The sequence below is a fragment of the Trachypithecus francoisi genome, unplaced genomic scaffold (assembly GCF_009764315.1).
Source record: "Trachypithecus francoisi isolate TF-2019V2 unplaced genomic scaffold, Tfra_2.0 Lachesis_group3, whole genome shotgun sequence".
Classification (NCBI taxonomy): Eukaryota; Metazoa; Chordata; class Mammalia; order Primates; family Cercopithecidae; genus Trachypithecus; species Trachypithecus francoisi.
The window spans coordinates 89612790-89629054 of NW_022681468.1; the positions used below are offsets into that span (position 1 = coordinate 89612790).

Consider the following 16265-nt stretch of genomic DNA (forward strand, 5'->3'; position numbering starts at 1 on the left):
GAGTTGGGAATTTAATTTATTTGTTTTCATTTTATTAATCTGTTTATGAATGTGAAATTTTCTTTTATTCTAAATATATCTCATACGTTACATCATATGTTTTCATTAATTAGTTTCAAAATGGGGAAAACCTGGGAAACCCTAAGTAACATAATTAATCAAACCAAAAGAATTAACTAGTTCTGAGGGGCTATCCTATAAATCAAGTATTTTTCTCTTATGATTTTTCTGATTCTGCTGCAAAAGACACTAGATTTTGTAACGTGTGACACCTATTTGTTGGTGAGGTGACACATATCTTTTATCAGTTAGTTAGCAAATAGTTACTTGGCACCTTCAATAGGCCAATCACTGTGCTAGCCAGACCTGAGGGAAAACAGTGACCAAGACAAATACGATCCTTGTCTTTGTGAGTTCCCAGTCTAGCCAGGAAGAAATATATTAGATCAATCATTTTTAATAATTTAAACATTACCCATATGCCAAAGACATTTTGGTGAGGGAGAGGTGAGACGGAAGCTGAGGGTGGCAGATGCCCTGCATTTCCGCATCTGTCACCTCCATATAGTAAGAGCCAATGTTGGCCAGGCACGGTGGCTCATGCCTATAATCCTAGAACTTTGGGAGGCCAAGGCAGGCAGACCACTTGAGACCAGGAGTTCGAGATCAACTTGGCCAACACAGCAAAACCCTGTCTCTACTAAAAATACAAATAATTAGCTGGGCATGGTGGCACACTCCTGTAATCCCAGCTACTCAGGAGTCTGAGGTGGGAGAATTGCTTGAACCTAGGAGGTGGAGGTTGTAGAGAGCCGAGATCATGCCACTGCACTCCATCCTGAGTGACAGAGTGAGACCCTGTAAAAACAGAGCCAGTGCTTTTTGAGTGGCTGTTACACCAGTGGCACCGTGTTAAGCAATTCGTGTATATTATCTCATTTAACTCCTACAGTAACCCTAAGAGTTGGTGTATTAGGCCATTCTTGCATTGCTATAAAGAAATACCTGAGGCCAGACGTGGTGATTCATGCTTGTAATCCCAGCACTCTGGAGGCCGAGCTGGGCAGATCACCTGAGTTAGACACCAGCCTGGCCAACATGGCAAAACCTCGTCTCTACTGAAAATACAAAAATTAGCTGCTGGTGCACACCTGTAATCCCAGCTACGTAGGGAGGCTGAGGCAGGAAAATCACTTGAATTATCTATTTTTCTCATTAATAGAACTGTAGGACTATTGAATTATCTATTTTTCTCATTAGTAGAACTATAGAACTATATTGCCAAAAAAAAATGCTCATTATTATATGAAAAGAAATTTTGTAGAAATTTGTCTTCTGTCTTGTTATGTAAGTGCTGCACCTACCTAATAGCCTCAACTTTGTCTCTTGGACTATTATGTCTACAATATTTACCATATGGCCCTTTGCAGAAAATGTTTCTGAGCCTTGCTCTAAGCAGCTGGGAATGCTGCTTAGAGGGAATGCTAAGCAGGGCACAGTGGGTCTAGAGTTGTCCTTTGGAATTTTTTTTTTTTTTAATCACTATGAGGATAGTGTTGAGGATGGAATGGAGTGGACCAAGAATGGAGAGAAGAGGACTCAGTTTTCTTTGTCCTCCTTCCATCCCCCAGTTTTAGGGATCGAATGAGATGAACTGAGTGAGGCTGTTCTAATGAGCACCAGAGACTGCCTGCGTGCAGGCCATGCAGGCCACTGGGAAGCTGTTCCAACCATCAGCACCTCTGCAGGAGAGAGGAAAACGCAGAGCCAAGGTGCTGCCTGCCACTGAGAACACCTGCTTTCCTTCCCCCTCCTCACTTCTCCCCTGAAGAAGGTAGATGACATCTGGAAAAACTCTTCCTAGGGTTCAGCCCAGCCACTGCACCCCAGGCAGGGGAAGGACCTCAGAATAGAGGAGGGTGGCAAATGATAACAGAGATACACAGAAACTTGAGCAGGGCTGAGCAGGACCACACAGACCTTTACACTGTCACTGCTGGCTCCCGGTGGGACTGAACTGGTTGAACTGGTTTATGTGCCCCACCGCACACTCACTGCTGCCAGGTGCGGCTCATACATCATTCCTCATCTTCACAGCAACCCTGCAGGTCAAACCTGCATAGCTCTGTTAAACAGAGAAGGAGCCTGAGGCTCCCAGAAGTAAGCCAGTGGTCTGTGGGCAGGTTACTCTTATGTAAGGCCCGACTCTTTCCTCTATGCCAGTGGCTCACCAAGTATCCTTCTTGAGCCCCCTGCATCAGGGTCACCTTCTGAATCAGAGTCTCTGGGGCAGGGGCCAGGTGCTCAGGGTTCTGCATGTTGGCCAGTTTCCTAGGCGGAGGCTGAGAAACACTGCTCTGGGCCACACTGCCACCCAAGAGGCTAAAAATCAGCTCAGCCTCAAGAAACTCTCAGGGTGCATCACCCTAAAGCCTGTGGTAGAAGGTGGTGGCCCCTTTTTCCTGATTTGGCCTTGTTTACCATCAGTCCTGAAAACAATAGCATTGGCATCTTAAAGATACCTGACCATTTGCCAGACTCCAAGAGAAACGATGGATACTTGTATTTCTGAAGGTTGTGCACTGTGGTGCATGCAGTTTTGATCTCCACTCCTCCACATGTACCTGTCTGAGGACAGGCTGACTGCTCTGTGAATACGAGGGCGCAAATGGGGACTTAAAACATGCTTTTCACATCTGCTGCTGACTGCAGTTTCTCAAATGCCATATTTAGCACTCGACTCTGTGAAGCCAGCAGTTCCTAAAGCTAAACACTGCCTGACAAGTGTCTCTTGTTTTTATCACAACAACAGCTGCATCCCCTAAGTTTTCAACTCAGTAGCAGGAACCCACTGAACAGTGGCTTTTCCAGATGTACCCTCCTGTGCTGAATGGTCCAGGCATGGCCCCACAGGCATGAAAAACAAAAAACAGGAAGGCCTGGGAAACAAGGCACACAGCGGGATTAAATCACCGAAAAGGAAACCATGTTATTGATCTGCCTTTTAAAGGCATCTGCCTGCAGGGGAAAATCACAGAATTCTCTTGGCTCCAGATGGAAATTTCCACAGCAAAAGTTCACCTACTTGTACAACAGAGAAACCTGATTGTATTCTAGGGTGGGCATCATCACCAACATTTTCATCAGGTGAAAGGCTGCAGAAAGAATTCCTGAAGGCTGCTTCATAGATCAGGAACACCTCAGGAGTATGCTGAGCCCAAGAACAGTGTGAAGTCAGATTTGGGTCCAGCCTTCATCTGGCCTCTATATTAGGTACTATCTTCAGCAGGGTTCAATCCACGGCCTCACTACTTTAGCTGTGGGCATTAAACATTTCCATAAAAGAATGAAATAATTTTATGTGACTCCTTTCTTCAAAAAATCAAAGCCCACTAAAATGAATCTTTTTAAGAAAGGAGTTGGAACATAGTTTTTATTCAGAGGTTGTAGGCAAGAAAGCCAATGTTAAAAAGGTCTTTTTTTTTTCTTTTTTTTTTTTTTTATTTTGAGATGGAGTCTTATTCTGTCGCCCAGGCTGGAGTGCAGTGGCACGATCTCAGTTCACTGCAACCTCCGTCTCCCGAGTTGAAGCAATTCTCCTGCCTCAGCCTCCCAAGTAGCTTGGACTACAGGCACATGCCACCATGCCTGGCTAATTTGTGTATTTTTGAGATGGGGTTTCACCATGCTGGCCAGGCTGGTCTTGAACTCCTGATCTTGTGATCCGCCTGCCTTGGCCTCCCAAAATGCTAGGCTTACAGGCGTGAGCCACCACGCCCGGCCTAGGAAGGTCTTATGTGGTCATAAGTCAAGAGTGGAGAACAGGCTATCGAGTCCCTGCTATATTCCAGCCATTCCTCCAAGCAGGCCAATACACACAGCCTTCCTAGGGAAGGCCATACCTTATGTTAGAATCCATTCCTTGTAATTCCATCAGTGGCCCACTTTGTTTTACTTTCCCTTTAGCATATTTGGTATTTTCCTTGTTGTCCTGGATATACCAGGAAATCCAGAGCCAAATTTGGAGTTCCCACAGAGCCACCATGCTACTCCACATTGTTTTCATGTGTAGAGCCTCATCTGTCCTTGATCCTGATTTTTCTAATCATCTTTGACTAACCCATTGTTGGACCGCAACAGCCCACCTTTTTTAAAGAGAAGGTCATAATGACATTAATTGCATATAAAAAGTCTTGTTCTTGGGTTGAGAAGTGTGCTTAAAGACTCTTCAAGCACTCGTGACTTGAAGATGTTTGTAAATCAGTTTATATGAGAATGAGAGCCAGTTGTTAAAGGGATCATGGTCATTCATTCTTATCTTGGTTAAGAGTGAATTTTGAGGCCCGGCGCTGTGGCTCACACCTATAATCCCAACACTTTGGGAGGCCAAGGCGGGTGGATCACCTGTCAAGAGTCCAGGACCACACTGGCCAACGTGGTGAAACCCCATCTCTACTAAAAATACAAAAATTAGCCAGGTGCGGTGGTGGCATGCCTGTAATCCCAGCTACTCGGGAGACTGAGGCAGGAGAATTGCTTGAACCTGGGAGGCAGAGGTTGTAGTGAGCCGTGACCACACCACTGCACTCCAGCCTGGGAGACAGAGTGAGACTCCATCTCAAAAAACAAAAAAGAATGAATGTGGAGCCTCCCTTGCCCACTATAGGCTGTGTGGGAATAAGAATTCCAGTTCTCCTGACCACAGGCCTCCCTGACATCATCAGCTGCAGGGAAGAGGCACCCTCCTGAGGTTGGGCACGCCCAGCTGTGGCACCCAGACACAGTGCCCCTCCATGTTTGCTCTCCCTTGGAAAACACTTGATTTGTAGTGTACACAAGCTGCCCACTGACAAGGCTACATTTGCTGTGGAAAGCTCCTCAAACATCAGAACTCTGACCATGGCTTAGTGAGTGTACAGTGCCTCAGAGGGTCATCAACTCTCCCACAAGGTCTGGAGGGGTGCAGAACTGTGGGTGTGGACAGACCATTCCGGCCTGAGGCTCTCCAGCAGTTTTTCAGAGCTGCGCTGGAAACAGTGAGTTTATGGGTACATGTCCAGGGATGGAGGGAAAAGCAAAAGCTCCTGTTACATAAATCTAGTGTAACCTTAAACAAGTTGAAAGAGCAATGGTCAGGAATGGCTGGTGTAGATAGCACAGATTCAGGAAGGACTGAACCAGATCACTAAGCTCCATGTAATAGGGAAATTTGCCAAGAGAAGGCAGTTCAGAAGGCCCAGCATTAAGAGTCTGCATCCTTTTCCTTGGCTGGCTTAGAAACAGGCAAATCCAGCCTTTATACAAAAAGCCGGCTCCACTTGAAAAAGAAACCATAATGTCTATGTGGGTACAGAGCAGGATTTCTCTCAATAGCAAGTCCTGCCAATGCATTTATTTTCTAAATATCTGTATTGCAGTTGTTGTGGAGAAGGATGATGGTACCTTGCTCCACTACAGTGGCCAAGGGATGGAACAAAGTCGTGGGGGAGTGGAGGGATGTCGATAAGGACATAGAACCCATGGGGCTTGGCAACCTGGAGGTGAGGAGTGAGGGAGACAGCAAGGATGACATCCATGCCCCCAGGGCTGGCACCCAGGAGATACTCAGGGAGAGCTTTCTGAAAGAGTCTGCTGAGGAGCTGTGCGGGTGGCAGTGGCTGGACCTCACCCCCTTTATCCTTCATCTCCCATTTCCCTGCAAAGCCCAGCATCCCCCTTCCTACCTTCCCTGTGTTTCTCTACAGCTCCCTACCCACCAACCAGTGCCTCAGTCCTCAGGCCATAGGATCACTGGCCCTCCAAGTAGGGGAGCTGCAGGGCTGTGTGAGAGAGACAGACAGACAGACAGAGAGACAGAGACACAGACCGAGGAAAAAGAGGATGCAGGGGTGTGTTTTCTCAAACACACACTGGGAATTCCTTCTGCCTGTGAGCCCTCCCTACCCCCACCACCACCACCACCACCTCCTCCTCCTCCCCGCAATCCCCATCACCTCCCTCCATCCCCATCCTGCCCTGTTTGTTCTTCACCTGCTGACTCCCCAGTCCTCAGGTCTCACTCCAGTGACACCTCCTCACATAGGCCTCTGCTGGCCCAGGTACCCTGAATCGACCACCACCAACACCCCCCGGTATTCATTCATAGCCCCATCATCTTTTTTTTTCTTTTGCAGCTCTTATCATAGATTGTTATGACATGTTTATTTATGTATTTTAAAAATACCTGTCTCCGCCACTCCATTGGAAGCCCCCTGAGAGCAAGGCCCACTTCTGCCCATTCTCCATTGCATCTCTGAGGTAGCCACAGGGTTGGCGTGTTGCAGGTGTTCAGCAGACACCTGCTTCAGGAAATGGCGAATGTGGACGAAGACATGCGTCCAGCCAGGACGAGGCTGGTTTCTGTGCGGCTCAGAAAAACCACCCACTACCCCAACTGTGTTTCTGTAGGGGAAGGCTGTCTGATGAATTATGTTTTGGTTTACTCCTTCAATTCCCCCAAGTTAGTCATTTCTGCCTGCCTTGTAATGGTTGGTAAATGAAAGCGTACTTGTATTTCTTGAAAGATGTATCATGTTTCACGCTTCCAAGGAGTAAGGCTTCCGGAGTCATCTTTTCTCTTAGTATCAGCTTTGAGAATTGACATGAAAACAGAAGCACAATTTTCAAGTTTCTGAGTAATTTCTCCCCCGTGGACATAATCTGGCATTGGATAATGTGTGTAAAGAAGAGTAGTGATTTCAGATCCTCAGCGTTAGAGCATTTTTATAAATTTACCTTTCTTTAGCTTTTTCATTTCATGTAAGTACAAAATACAAGTAATAGCTTGACAAGCCTGGCTTGGAACCTTACCAGGAATGAATAGTATGCTTTTCTCGATTTTCTGTTACGGAGTCATGTAGCCTTGTAACTTAAATGACCCTTTAGTTGCAGTCCTTGCTGCACTGTCTCCATTAACAGGAGGTGTTCCATCGGTACCTTCATCATCTGAAATTCCTCAATAGAAGTTACGATGCGATTCTGGGACCTTAGGCAGGAGGTTAAGGGAGGAAGGGAGATACCACCAATCTACTTCTGCAGGATGCTGCTAGGAAAATGGCCCTCAGTAACAACTGCACGTTTTCACAGATCCCCCTAAAACAGAAAATATTCTTCCTGAGTTTGGGTATTGAATTACTGTGGGTTTTTAAATGACAGTATAGTGAGTCACCCAACCCTGATGCCATAGCTGCCACTGAGCCACCCCTCTGTCCACACTGGGAAGGGTGTTAGCTCAAAGGCACCAGAGCTAGGAAGATGACTAACTGATAGCACCTATCCCAGCTTTCTTGGCTCCTGGGCTCCTTAGACTGCTAGCTTTCAAACCTCAAAGTCATGTCAAAAAGAATTCTGAAAGTTTGCATCAAATGCTTAAGATTGTCTCTTAACTACCCCAGCTTTCCGAATGAGTCCTAAGAGTAAGCAGCAAATAGTGAACAGCCATCTTTCTCCTATTGAAGGCTGGACTGTAATTTCGAGGGTTTTTAACACCACACACCCAATGGGACTTCCCTAGCCGAGGTTTTTAATAACTGATGAGCCACTGGAACCCTAGGGTCCAACTGTGTCTTAAGGAGTCTAGACTCCATATAAGAATTTCCCCAGCTTACGTGTTTGTCCTATTTAATCATTCACTCACTTAACAACTACTGCATCTGCTTGTGTGCCAGGGGTTGTGTAAGGCCCTGGAACACAGTGGTGAGCAAGACAAACATGGCCCCATTTAGGGACAGCCTGCAGGCTGGTATAAAAGCAGACATTCCCTTTTGTCTTCCTGCAAGGGAAAGAAAAGCTCCCTGTTTGGTATTTAAGGAACAATAGAAACACAAATGACTTCTCACAACCCTGCATATAAAATCAAAGAGAATAAGAGCAATGTAAGGAATGGCTCCTAAAATTCATCTGGACACTCAGGAGTTCAGTTTATTGTTCACTTTAAAGCAAAGTGAGAAACACCCCTTATTGGCTCATTTCAAGGAGGAGCATATCTGCCTCTCAGAAGAATCTGGGGAGCACAGAGTACCTTTATTTATGGTGAAGAATGTTCTACTGTCAAGGTTTGGCGAGTTCTTTACTTAGCTCAGCGACATGTTTACAATGCCTGGCTCCAGTAGGTTCAATTAACATTTATTGACTTCCTCTCTGTCAATGCCTATGTTTTTAATAAAAGAATCAGAACACCTACTTCACACAAAAATGCTTAAGTAAATTTAGCTAAGAACAGCAGAATGTTGAAAAATTCAGTTTATGTTTCTTAGATAAATATATAACTATATAAAACATTTTCTAGTAGAAGTCCATAATGGGTTATTTTGCTGCTTTAAAAAGCTATCTTTGGAAGACTAGTTTAGTTAATGGATGACCATTTTTTCCAGCCTTGGTGCCTGACCCTACATTGTAATCACACAAGGGATTAGTGAGGGGCTGAGGATCTGTTTCTGTCTCCTAGTTGACACTCCTTTGCATCTCTTTTCACTTCAGCTGGAATTTTGGGCAAATCTCCTTAGTAAGGATAAGTAACCTTAGGGGGAAAAAATATATTAATACCAGGAAGAGTTGAGTTTTGACAAAGGTCTAGGGATAGGGTAAGGATGGGGCTCTCCTCTTCAGGGCTTGATTACTGAAAAGGATCTCTTGACCCAACCACAATCTTCTCTCAACTCCACTCTCTCTACGAACATAGTAGTGAAAATGATCAGCACAAAGGTTTGTAACAAGTGGGGATGGTTAGTAGACCCACTGATAATTTGAATAAGCACTGTCAGTTGCCTTCTCCTTCTTCCCAGGGATTCGTGCATATTCAGCAAATAGTATATTTCTATCCCTAGAGAATGAGGGGCCAAGGAGAAGCAGCTTCAGTCACCAAAGGGGTAGGATGGAGATTCCTCCCGAATATTAGATTTTGAAGGCAATCTGTTAAGGCAGAGTGAACTGAGACCTCAGACTGTCTCAACTAATTGTTACAGTGTCAGTAAAACTCTAATGCCACAGTGAATGAATTAACGACAAGCAGTGACAACATCACCTCTCAAAATGAGCTGCATCGGAGGCACTCATAAATATATAAACACAGGGAAGACTGGGTGGCTTTAAAAATAGCCCTGATCTTTTACACTGAGTGAAGGTATTTCTGGGCAAAATAAAGTCTATTCTGGTAAGAAATGTTAATGCTAGAGAGAGGGGCCTCTCACTGATGGGCGACAGTGGGGGGAAGCATCTTGCCTCTCTTGCTCTGTGGCCCTTTCTGAGCACCACCTCCTCTGCTAGGCCCAGTGTGCCCAGGCTTCCAACAGCTGTAACCCAAGCAGGGTGCTGGAAGGGTTTTCATCAGGTACCATGGGTATCAAAAACGTGTCCCCATCCCCTCCCCTCAAAGCAACGGAACTTAGTCAAAGTTCCTAAATTTCTAGGGTCACAACAACCTAAAGCATTAAAGCAACGTTGGCTCAACCCCATGGAATGAGCAGCTCAGCCCATTGCCTAGGCCAAGCCAAGGTCCCTGTGCAGATTTAGAAAGTCAAGGGCTTATTGGACAGAGGGACAGGGATCCTTGCCTTTGTAGAATTTGAATTATGCATTAAATAAAAGAACAAGAAGAGTTTACTACTTCTTGATACTGTAACATTCTCAGATTCGAAAACCACATTCTCAATTCCTCAGACTGAAACATTCAGACAGTTTTTATAGTTTCCACAGCTTATAAAGACAAAGGCAATTGGCTGCGTGCATTTTAATTTTCTTGAAGACCTAAAAATGGTTGGCAGATCAGAATGAATAAACAGCCTTCAGTAGTAAGTCCCCAAACCCTCACACTTTTTTTACTCAAGCTATTACCATGTAGCACAATTCATCCAATTTTTTAAATATATATTATGAAATATTTCAGTTATGCAGAAAAGTACGGATAACATAACAAAGACCTTTGAAGTCACTATTCAATATAAGAAATAAAACATGACCCATTCAGTTGAAGTCCCCTGTATACCTACCCCATCCCCAGATAGCTACATTTTTTAATTTGATATCATTCCCATGCTCTTATTTTACTATGGCTTTGTTTTGCATGTTTTAAAACTTCATATAAATTATAATATATATGTATTCATCTGTAGTTTTCTTTTACCCCTTGACTTTGTAATCATGAGATTCATGTATGTGGTTATATATACACATACATATATCAAACATTTCTATATCACATACATATATAATATACACATATCACAGTTTACATATATATTACTAAATATTGCTAAATTGTTTTACAAAGGGACTATACCAGTTTGAATACCCACTATCAATATATAAAAGAATTCTTGTTGTTTTGTATCTTTAACAAAGGTTGGTAGTTTTTGCAGGCTGATGGGTGAAATGGTACCTACTTCATTGAAGTTTTAGTTTGTATTTCTGGTTATTAATGAGATTAAGCATGTTTATTTCATCAGATTTCAACTCTTTGAATAATCTGTTTATATCTTTTGACTGTTACTCTATTGAGAGGTTTTGGTTTGGTTTGGTATTTCTCATTACCTTACAGGAATTCTTCATGTATTCCGAATGTTAAACCTTTCTCATTTCTGTACACTGCAAGAATCTTTCCTCAGCATGGTTTGTCTTTCTACTTTGCTTATGGCGAATTTTGGTGCACAAATATTTTAGGTTTTCATATAGTTACATTTTATCAGTCTTTCACTTTTGCTTTGTCCAGATCTTGTCTAAGAAATACTTCCCTACCTCAAGATCATAAAGATATTTTCCGGTCGGGCATGGTGGCTTACTCCTATAATCCCAGCACTTTGGGAGGCCATGGCAGGTGGATCACCTGCAGTCAGGAGTTTGAGACCAGCCTGGCCAACATGGTGAAACTTCATGGGGAACATCACACACCAGCGCCTGTCGTGGGGTGGGGGGAAGCGGGAGGGATAGCGTTAGGAGATATACCTAATGTAAATGACAAGTTAATGGGTGCAGCACACCAACATGGCACATGGATACATATGTAACAAACCTGCACATTGTGCACATGTACCCTAGAACTTAAAGTATAATTAAAAAAAAATAAGAATTATAAAAAAAGAATTAGCAAATAAAAAATAAAAAAAGCAATAATTAGCCAAGTGTGGTTGCGGGTGCCTGTAATCTCAGCTACTCGGGAGGCTGAGGCAGGAAAATCACATGAACCCAGGAGGTGGAGGTTTCAGTGGGCCAAGATCGCCCCACTGCACTCCAGCCTGGGCAACAGAGTGAGACTCCGTAAAAAAAAAAAAAAAATCCAGGCCGGGCGCGGTGGCTCAAGCCTGTAATCCCAGCACTTTGGGAGGCCGAGACGGGCGGATCACGAGGTCAGGAGATCGAGACCATCCTGGCTAATACGGCGAAACCCCGTCTCTACTAAAAAATACAAAAAACTAGCCGGGCGACGAGGCGGGCGCCTGTAGTCCCAGCTACTCGGGAGGCTGAGGCAGGAGAATGGCGTGAACCCGGGAGGCGGAGCTTGCAGTGAGCTGAGATCCGGCCACTGCACTCCAGCCTGGGCGGCAGAGCAAGACTCCGTCTCAAAAAAAAAAAAAAAAAAAAAAAAAATCCAGTATTTTCATCTAAAAGCTCCAAGTTTTGCATTTCACATTTAGTCCTTTAAATCTTTCTTGAGCTTAATTTTTTGTGTTTGATTTGGCGTAGTGATCCATTTTCTTCTGTTTGGAAAACCAGCGGTCCCAGTGCCATTTATTGACTAGCCCACCTCTTCCTCACCAATCCTGCAAGGTCCCTTCTGTCATCTGTCAAGGCTTGGGCTCTCTGCCCTGTTCCACTGGTCTTTTTGTCTACCGTGGCTGACTAACGTGCTGTCTTAATTACTTTATTTAAAAAATAACAAATAAAAGGGTCTTGGCATCCAGTAAAGCAAGTTCCTGCACCTCATTCTTTCTCAAAATGATTCTGGCCATTTTTGGCACAGCTTTAATCTTTCTCCTCTCTTCGATTTGCCCTAGCCTAGGATGAGCAATCAAATGGCAAGACTTAAAGTAAGCAGAAGGGAGAAATCAAGCCAAAGCCAGCCCTGGATAATCCATAAGCTGAATATTTGACTCCTAATAACTAAGACATTGCTGTGTAGTAAAGAGTATGGAAAGCCCATGTATTAATAAAAGTAAAGTATGTGTTTACAAAAAAAAAAAAAAATCTATTTTTTTTTTAATCTTTTCCAGGCTATATAGCAAGGGCCACATTTAAAAATAGAAACTGGAGCCCATGCTCTGGTCAGTACCAAGGTTCTTGCCTTTATTTTTAAAAATACTACTTTTAAATATATTTTTTGCATACAGATAAGTCACAGAGAGTTTTGTGAAATAGTGCTAAAACTGTTCATTTTTGCCTAGATCCCTCAGAACATCCAAATCAAAGGTCAGTCACTAGGAGAAACCCCAAGAACGTGCTAATTCCATCACAGCAGGGTCTAAGAATGAAGTGATCTTTCTCTCATTCAAGGGAGACCTTATTTTCCTGCTCTCAGCGACATTTCCATAGCCTTACGATAGCTGCTTGGTGTTCTACAGTGTCTCCAGATCCAGACCCTCCTATACGGACCACAGGACAAAAGGACTCTGGCCACCCAGCAGGCCATGGGCATCCTCTCCACGTGAGTTGGCTTCCCTCACACTTCCTCTGAGTATCTCATTCCCTTTCCATTCAGAAGCTCAAGAGGAAGCTGGTTTTAGAAGGTTCTGTGGAACCTTCTCTGGAATGGTTTACTGACTTCCCATAACTTCCATAAAGGACAAGTTCCTTTGAAACCCAAGTTGTAAAATAAATTCCTTGCCCAGATATTTAAAAAAACATTCATCCTTTAAGTCAGAAATATATGCTGGATGTTGTCTTCCTGCAGACCAGCCCCTGCAGGCTGAGGCACCCGCTGCAGGGGGAGGGCCCCAGGAATGCCTGTGGCCTCTGCAGCCCTGCTTCTGGCTTCCCTCTGCTCTCGGATGCCTGTCAGGACTGCAGCTGGAGAGTTCCCTGACTTGACCTTAAAGGCTGGCCTGCCACATCCTTTCTCAGCCCCTGAGCAGAGGCCCAGCGCTCTGCTGTGGAGGGCCCACCTCACAAATCCTGGTTCACAGGGAGCAGCCCCAGGGCTGCCCGAGTCTGTGCTCAGGGAAACAGGGCCACAGCCTGGAGCAGAGAAAACCTGGCCAGCAGGGAAGGCAAGCCAGGGAGGCCTCCAGCACAACCCTGACCATCCTCCTCACCCATGTCCTGCTCACCAAGACAGCTAAAGGTTGAGTGCCTCAGCTCAGTGGGGATGGTCACAGGTGATTTTAAAAGACGGGCGGGGCCGGGCGAGGTGACTCATGCCTATAATCCCAGCACCGTGGGAGGCCGAGGCAGTGGATCACTTGAGACCAGGAGTTTGAGACCAGACTGGCCAACACGGCGAAACCCTGTCTCTACTAAAAATACAAAAATTAGCTGGGTGTGGTGGCATGTGCCTGTAATCCCAGCTACGCAGGAGGTTGACAGGCACAAGAATTGCTTGAACCTGGGAGACGGAAGTTGCAGGGAGCCGAGATTGGGCCACTGCACTCCAGCCTGGGTGACAAAGTGATACTCTGTTTGAAAAAAAAAATTAATAAAAAATAAAAGATGGAAGGAAGACATCTCATTTTATGCTCTGTGCTACAATTCTCCTCTCATTTATAGCCCCTCCCGAGGCTTCTCATGAATGGGTCTGGGCACCGGCTGGGCAGCAAAGGCTGGATGGGAACAGTGTGGGGGCTGAGGGGCACCACAATCACCCCAACTTCTGCTTGTCTGCAGGGCCCCGAAGGTTGCTGCGAAACCAAGGCAGGCATCGAAAGCCAAAGTGGCCTTCTGCACCAGCATCCCTCAGGACACCATGCTGGCGAAGACCCGGCCCGGCACAACAGCAGACTGACGCCCCCACCCTGAAAAAACCTAGAACATTCCTGGGCACTGTCATTTAGGGTGCTGTATAAATCTGTCTCCACCTAGAAAATGGAATTCAACAGTCAGGATACAGATTTCCAAAGCCAACTGTTGGCCCCAACATGCAACAGTGAGACCGTATGCCTCCCGTTGGCCACATTTTGACAGTGGATGCCCTTCAGGGTGATACATGCTATAAAGCAGTTTTCTTTCTATCACCTAAGTAGTTTTTCTTGCCAACAAGAATATTTACCCATCAGCACTACTGTGGCTGAAAAACTTCTCTTCGAAAGTTTGGTGCACCCAGTGCAGGAGTCAGCCCGACATCTGCTTGTACACACAGCTCCTTGCATAGGTCTGGAATCAGATCTGGAACAGTGAAATTCAAGAAGGAAGCCCTTTCTTATAGGAGGCTAATAGGGATTGAGAATAACATGGGAAGAAAACGCTAATAAAGGGAAACCTGAACGCGCTGGTGTCAGCATGTGTCTTCAAAGTGCAGCCTGCCTCAGAGTTCCTCGAAGCCTGAAAAGGGGTTTGGGAAAGAGCCCAGTAGGAGGGGCAAGAGGCCCACACACCTGACTTGGCCTGGGGCCCAGGGGGGAAGGTATAAGGGAGTGAAAAGAAAGGCTAGCAGGAGGCTGCCAGGGGAGGACCGCAGACTCCCTGCTGCTTCACATCCCTCCTGTGGCCTCCACTGCAGGCAGGACAAACCTGGACACCACCTGGAGCTGCTTCCTGAGTTGGCACACTATCGTGTACACAGCAGTCTTCAGCCTCCTGGAAGGAGGCCATAGTCGTGTGAGGATGGCAAAGTCGAACAGGAAGCTTTGAGCGCCTTTCTCCACGATGTCAACGAGATCCAGTGCCAGATCAAGGTGGACAGAACACGCAGGGATGGTGCAGGTGTAGGCAGTGCCGTCCCTTCCCCTCCCTCCCCTGTGGCCATGAGGCTGCAGGCCAGTGCTAAGATGACAGGAGACTACAGCACAGGGCCCTCCCCTCCAGCCCCCAGTGGGACATCCAAACCACCATGGGGCCATTTGTGCAGGGCACCACCTCCAGTATTGATGGGGAAAAGAAACTCAATAGAGCCATGACAGGGTGGAGAGAAGCAGGGTCCACTGTCTTCCTCAGGAGCGTGACAGCTGACCCTGCAGACCATGCTTGCTGGTACACACTGGTCCCACACTCAGGCCTGTCGGACATCAGCAGTGTGCTAAAAAGGTGTTAAGATGTGGTCACTACTCACCGTGTCTCCTATCTAGTTGACATGGGTGGAGTCTGCTAAGGGGTGAATGTTCATATGCTCCCAATTCACATTGAAGCCCTAATCCCCAAAGGGATGGTACTAGAGGGTAGGGCCTTGGAGAGGTGATTAGGTTATGAGGGTGGAGCCCTGATAAATGGGATTAGTGCTTTATTAAGAAGAGACACCAGAGAGATGATCTCTCTTTCCACCATGTGAGGACACACTGAGAAGGCAGCCATCTGCAGGCCAGGAAGAGAGCCCTCACCAGGAAGTGAATCTGTTGGCACCTTGAGACTTCCCAGCTTCCAGAACTGTAAGAAATAAATGTTTGTTGTTTAAGCCTTTCAGGCTATGGCTTTCTGTTACAGCAGCCTGAACTGAGAGTCCTTGCTGAGTTTTTTAAATAAATGTGAATTATGATGTTACTTCTTCCTTTCTGTATTTCTTGAAGGGTATCTTGGAATCACAAAAACTAAAACACATTGTTAAAATTTAGCGCCCCCATCCCACCCCACCCCAGGAAACAATGAATTTAGGAATGTTCCCTCCAATGTCTCCCATCTGTTAATTCTGTTGACTTCAACAAAAGAGGAAGACTACAGCTACTTGTGTTTTTCTATTTTTGGTAAATGGCTACAAGGTTACAAACAGGTAAAGATATCTAGCTTTTCCTTTGTCTCAAACTACCTCAATTTTTTTAAGAAATGGCCATGGCCATTTCTTAGTCCTGGTATGCCCTGGTATGCCCAGGACAGTCCTGGTTTTAGCACTCAAAGTCCCACATCTCAAGAAACCTCTCCATCCCAAATGGGATGGTTGGTGGTATCCTACTGCCACTAATCATTCAGGCTGTGATGATGACATTTTTACCACAAATTGTCCAGTGTGTATCTGAATACAAGCCAATTGGCTTATGCTCTATCCGCCATGCTTTCTAGCTCTGTGCTCCCAATATTGAGTTCTGATTCAGGGGAGGAATTAGAAAACTGGAACTTTCCATATACATTCTGCCCAGTAATTCTCTGCTACACTAAAA

The 16265-nt window shown here is 45.4% G+C and overlaps 1 protein-coding gene across 6 annotated transcripts in view; it reads left to right on the forward strand.

The window, feature by feature from the left end:
* TTC23 (tetratricopeptide repeat domain 23) overlaps positions 1–15654 on the forward strand; it is a 116649-nt gene extending 100995 nt beyond the window's left edge. For 3 of the 6 annotated variants that reach the window (XM_033188867.1, XM_033188866.1, XM_033188868.1), the window contains exons 10-12: positions 5418–5540; positions 12591–12673; positions 13849–15654. In XM_033188867.1, the coding sequence (XP_033044758.1) occupies positions 5418–5540; positions 12591–12673; positions 13849–13966 (324 nt within the window). In that variant the 3' untranslated portion in view covers positions 13967–15654. Of the gene's footprint in view, positions 1–1631; positions 3512–5417; positions 5541–12522; positions 12674–13848 lie in introns of those variants that run through there. The other 3 variants (XR_004431781.1, XM_033188869.1, XM_033188871.1) reach the window with 3 other exon arrangements.
* The last annotated feature ends 611 nt before the right edge of the window (positions 15655–16265 follow it).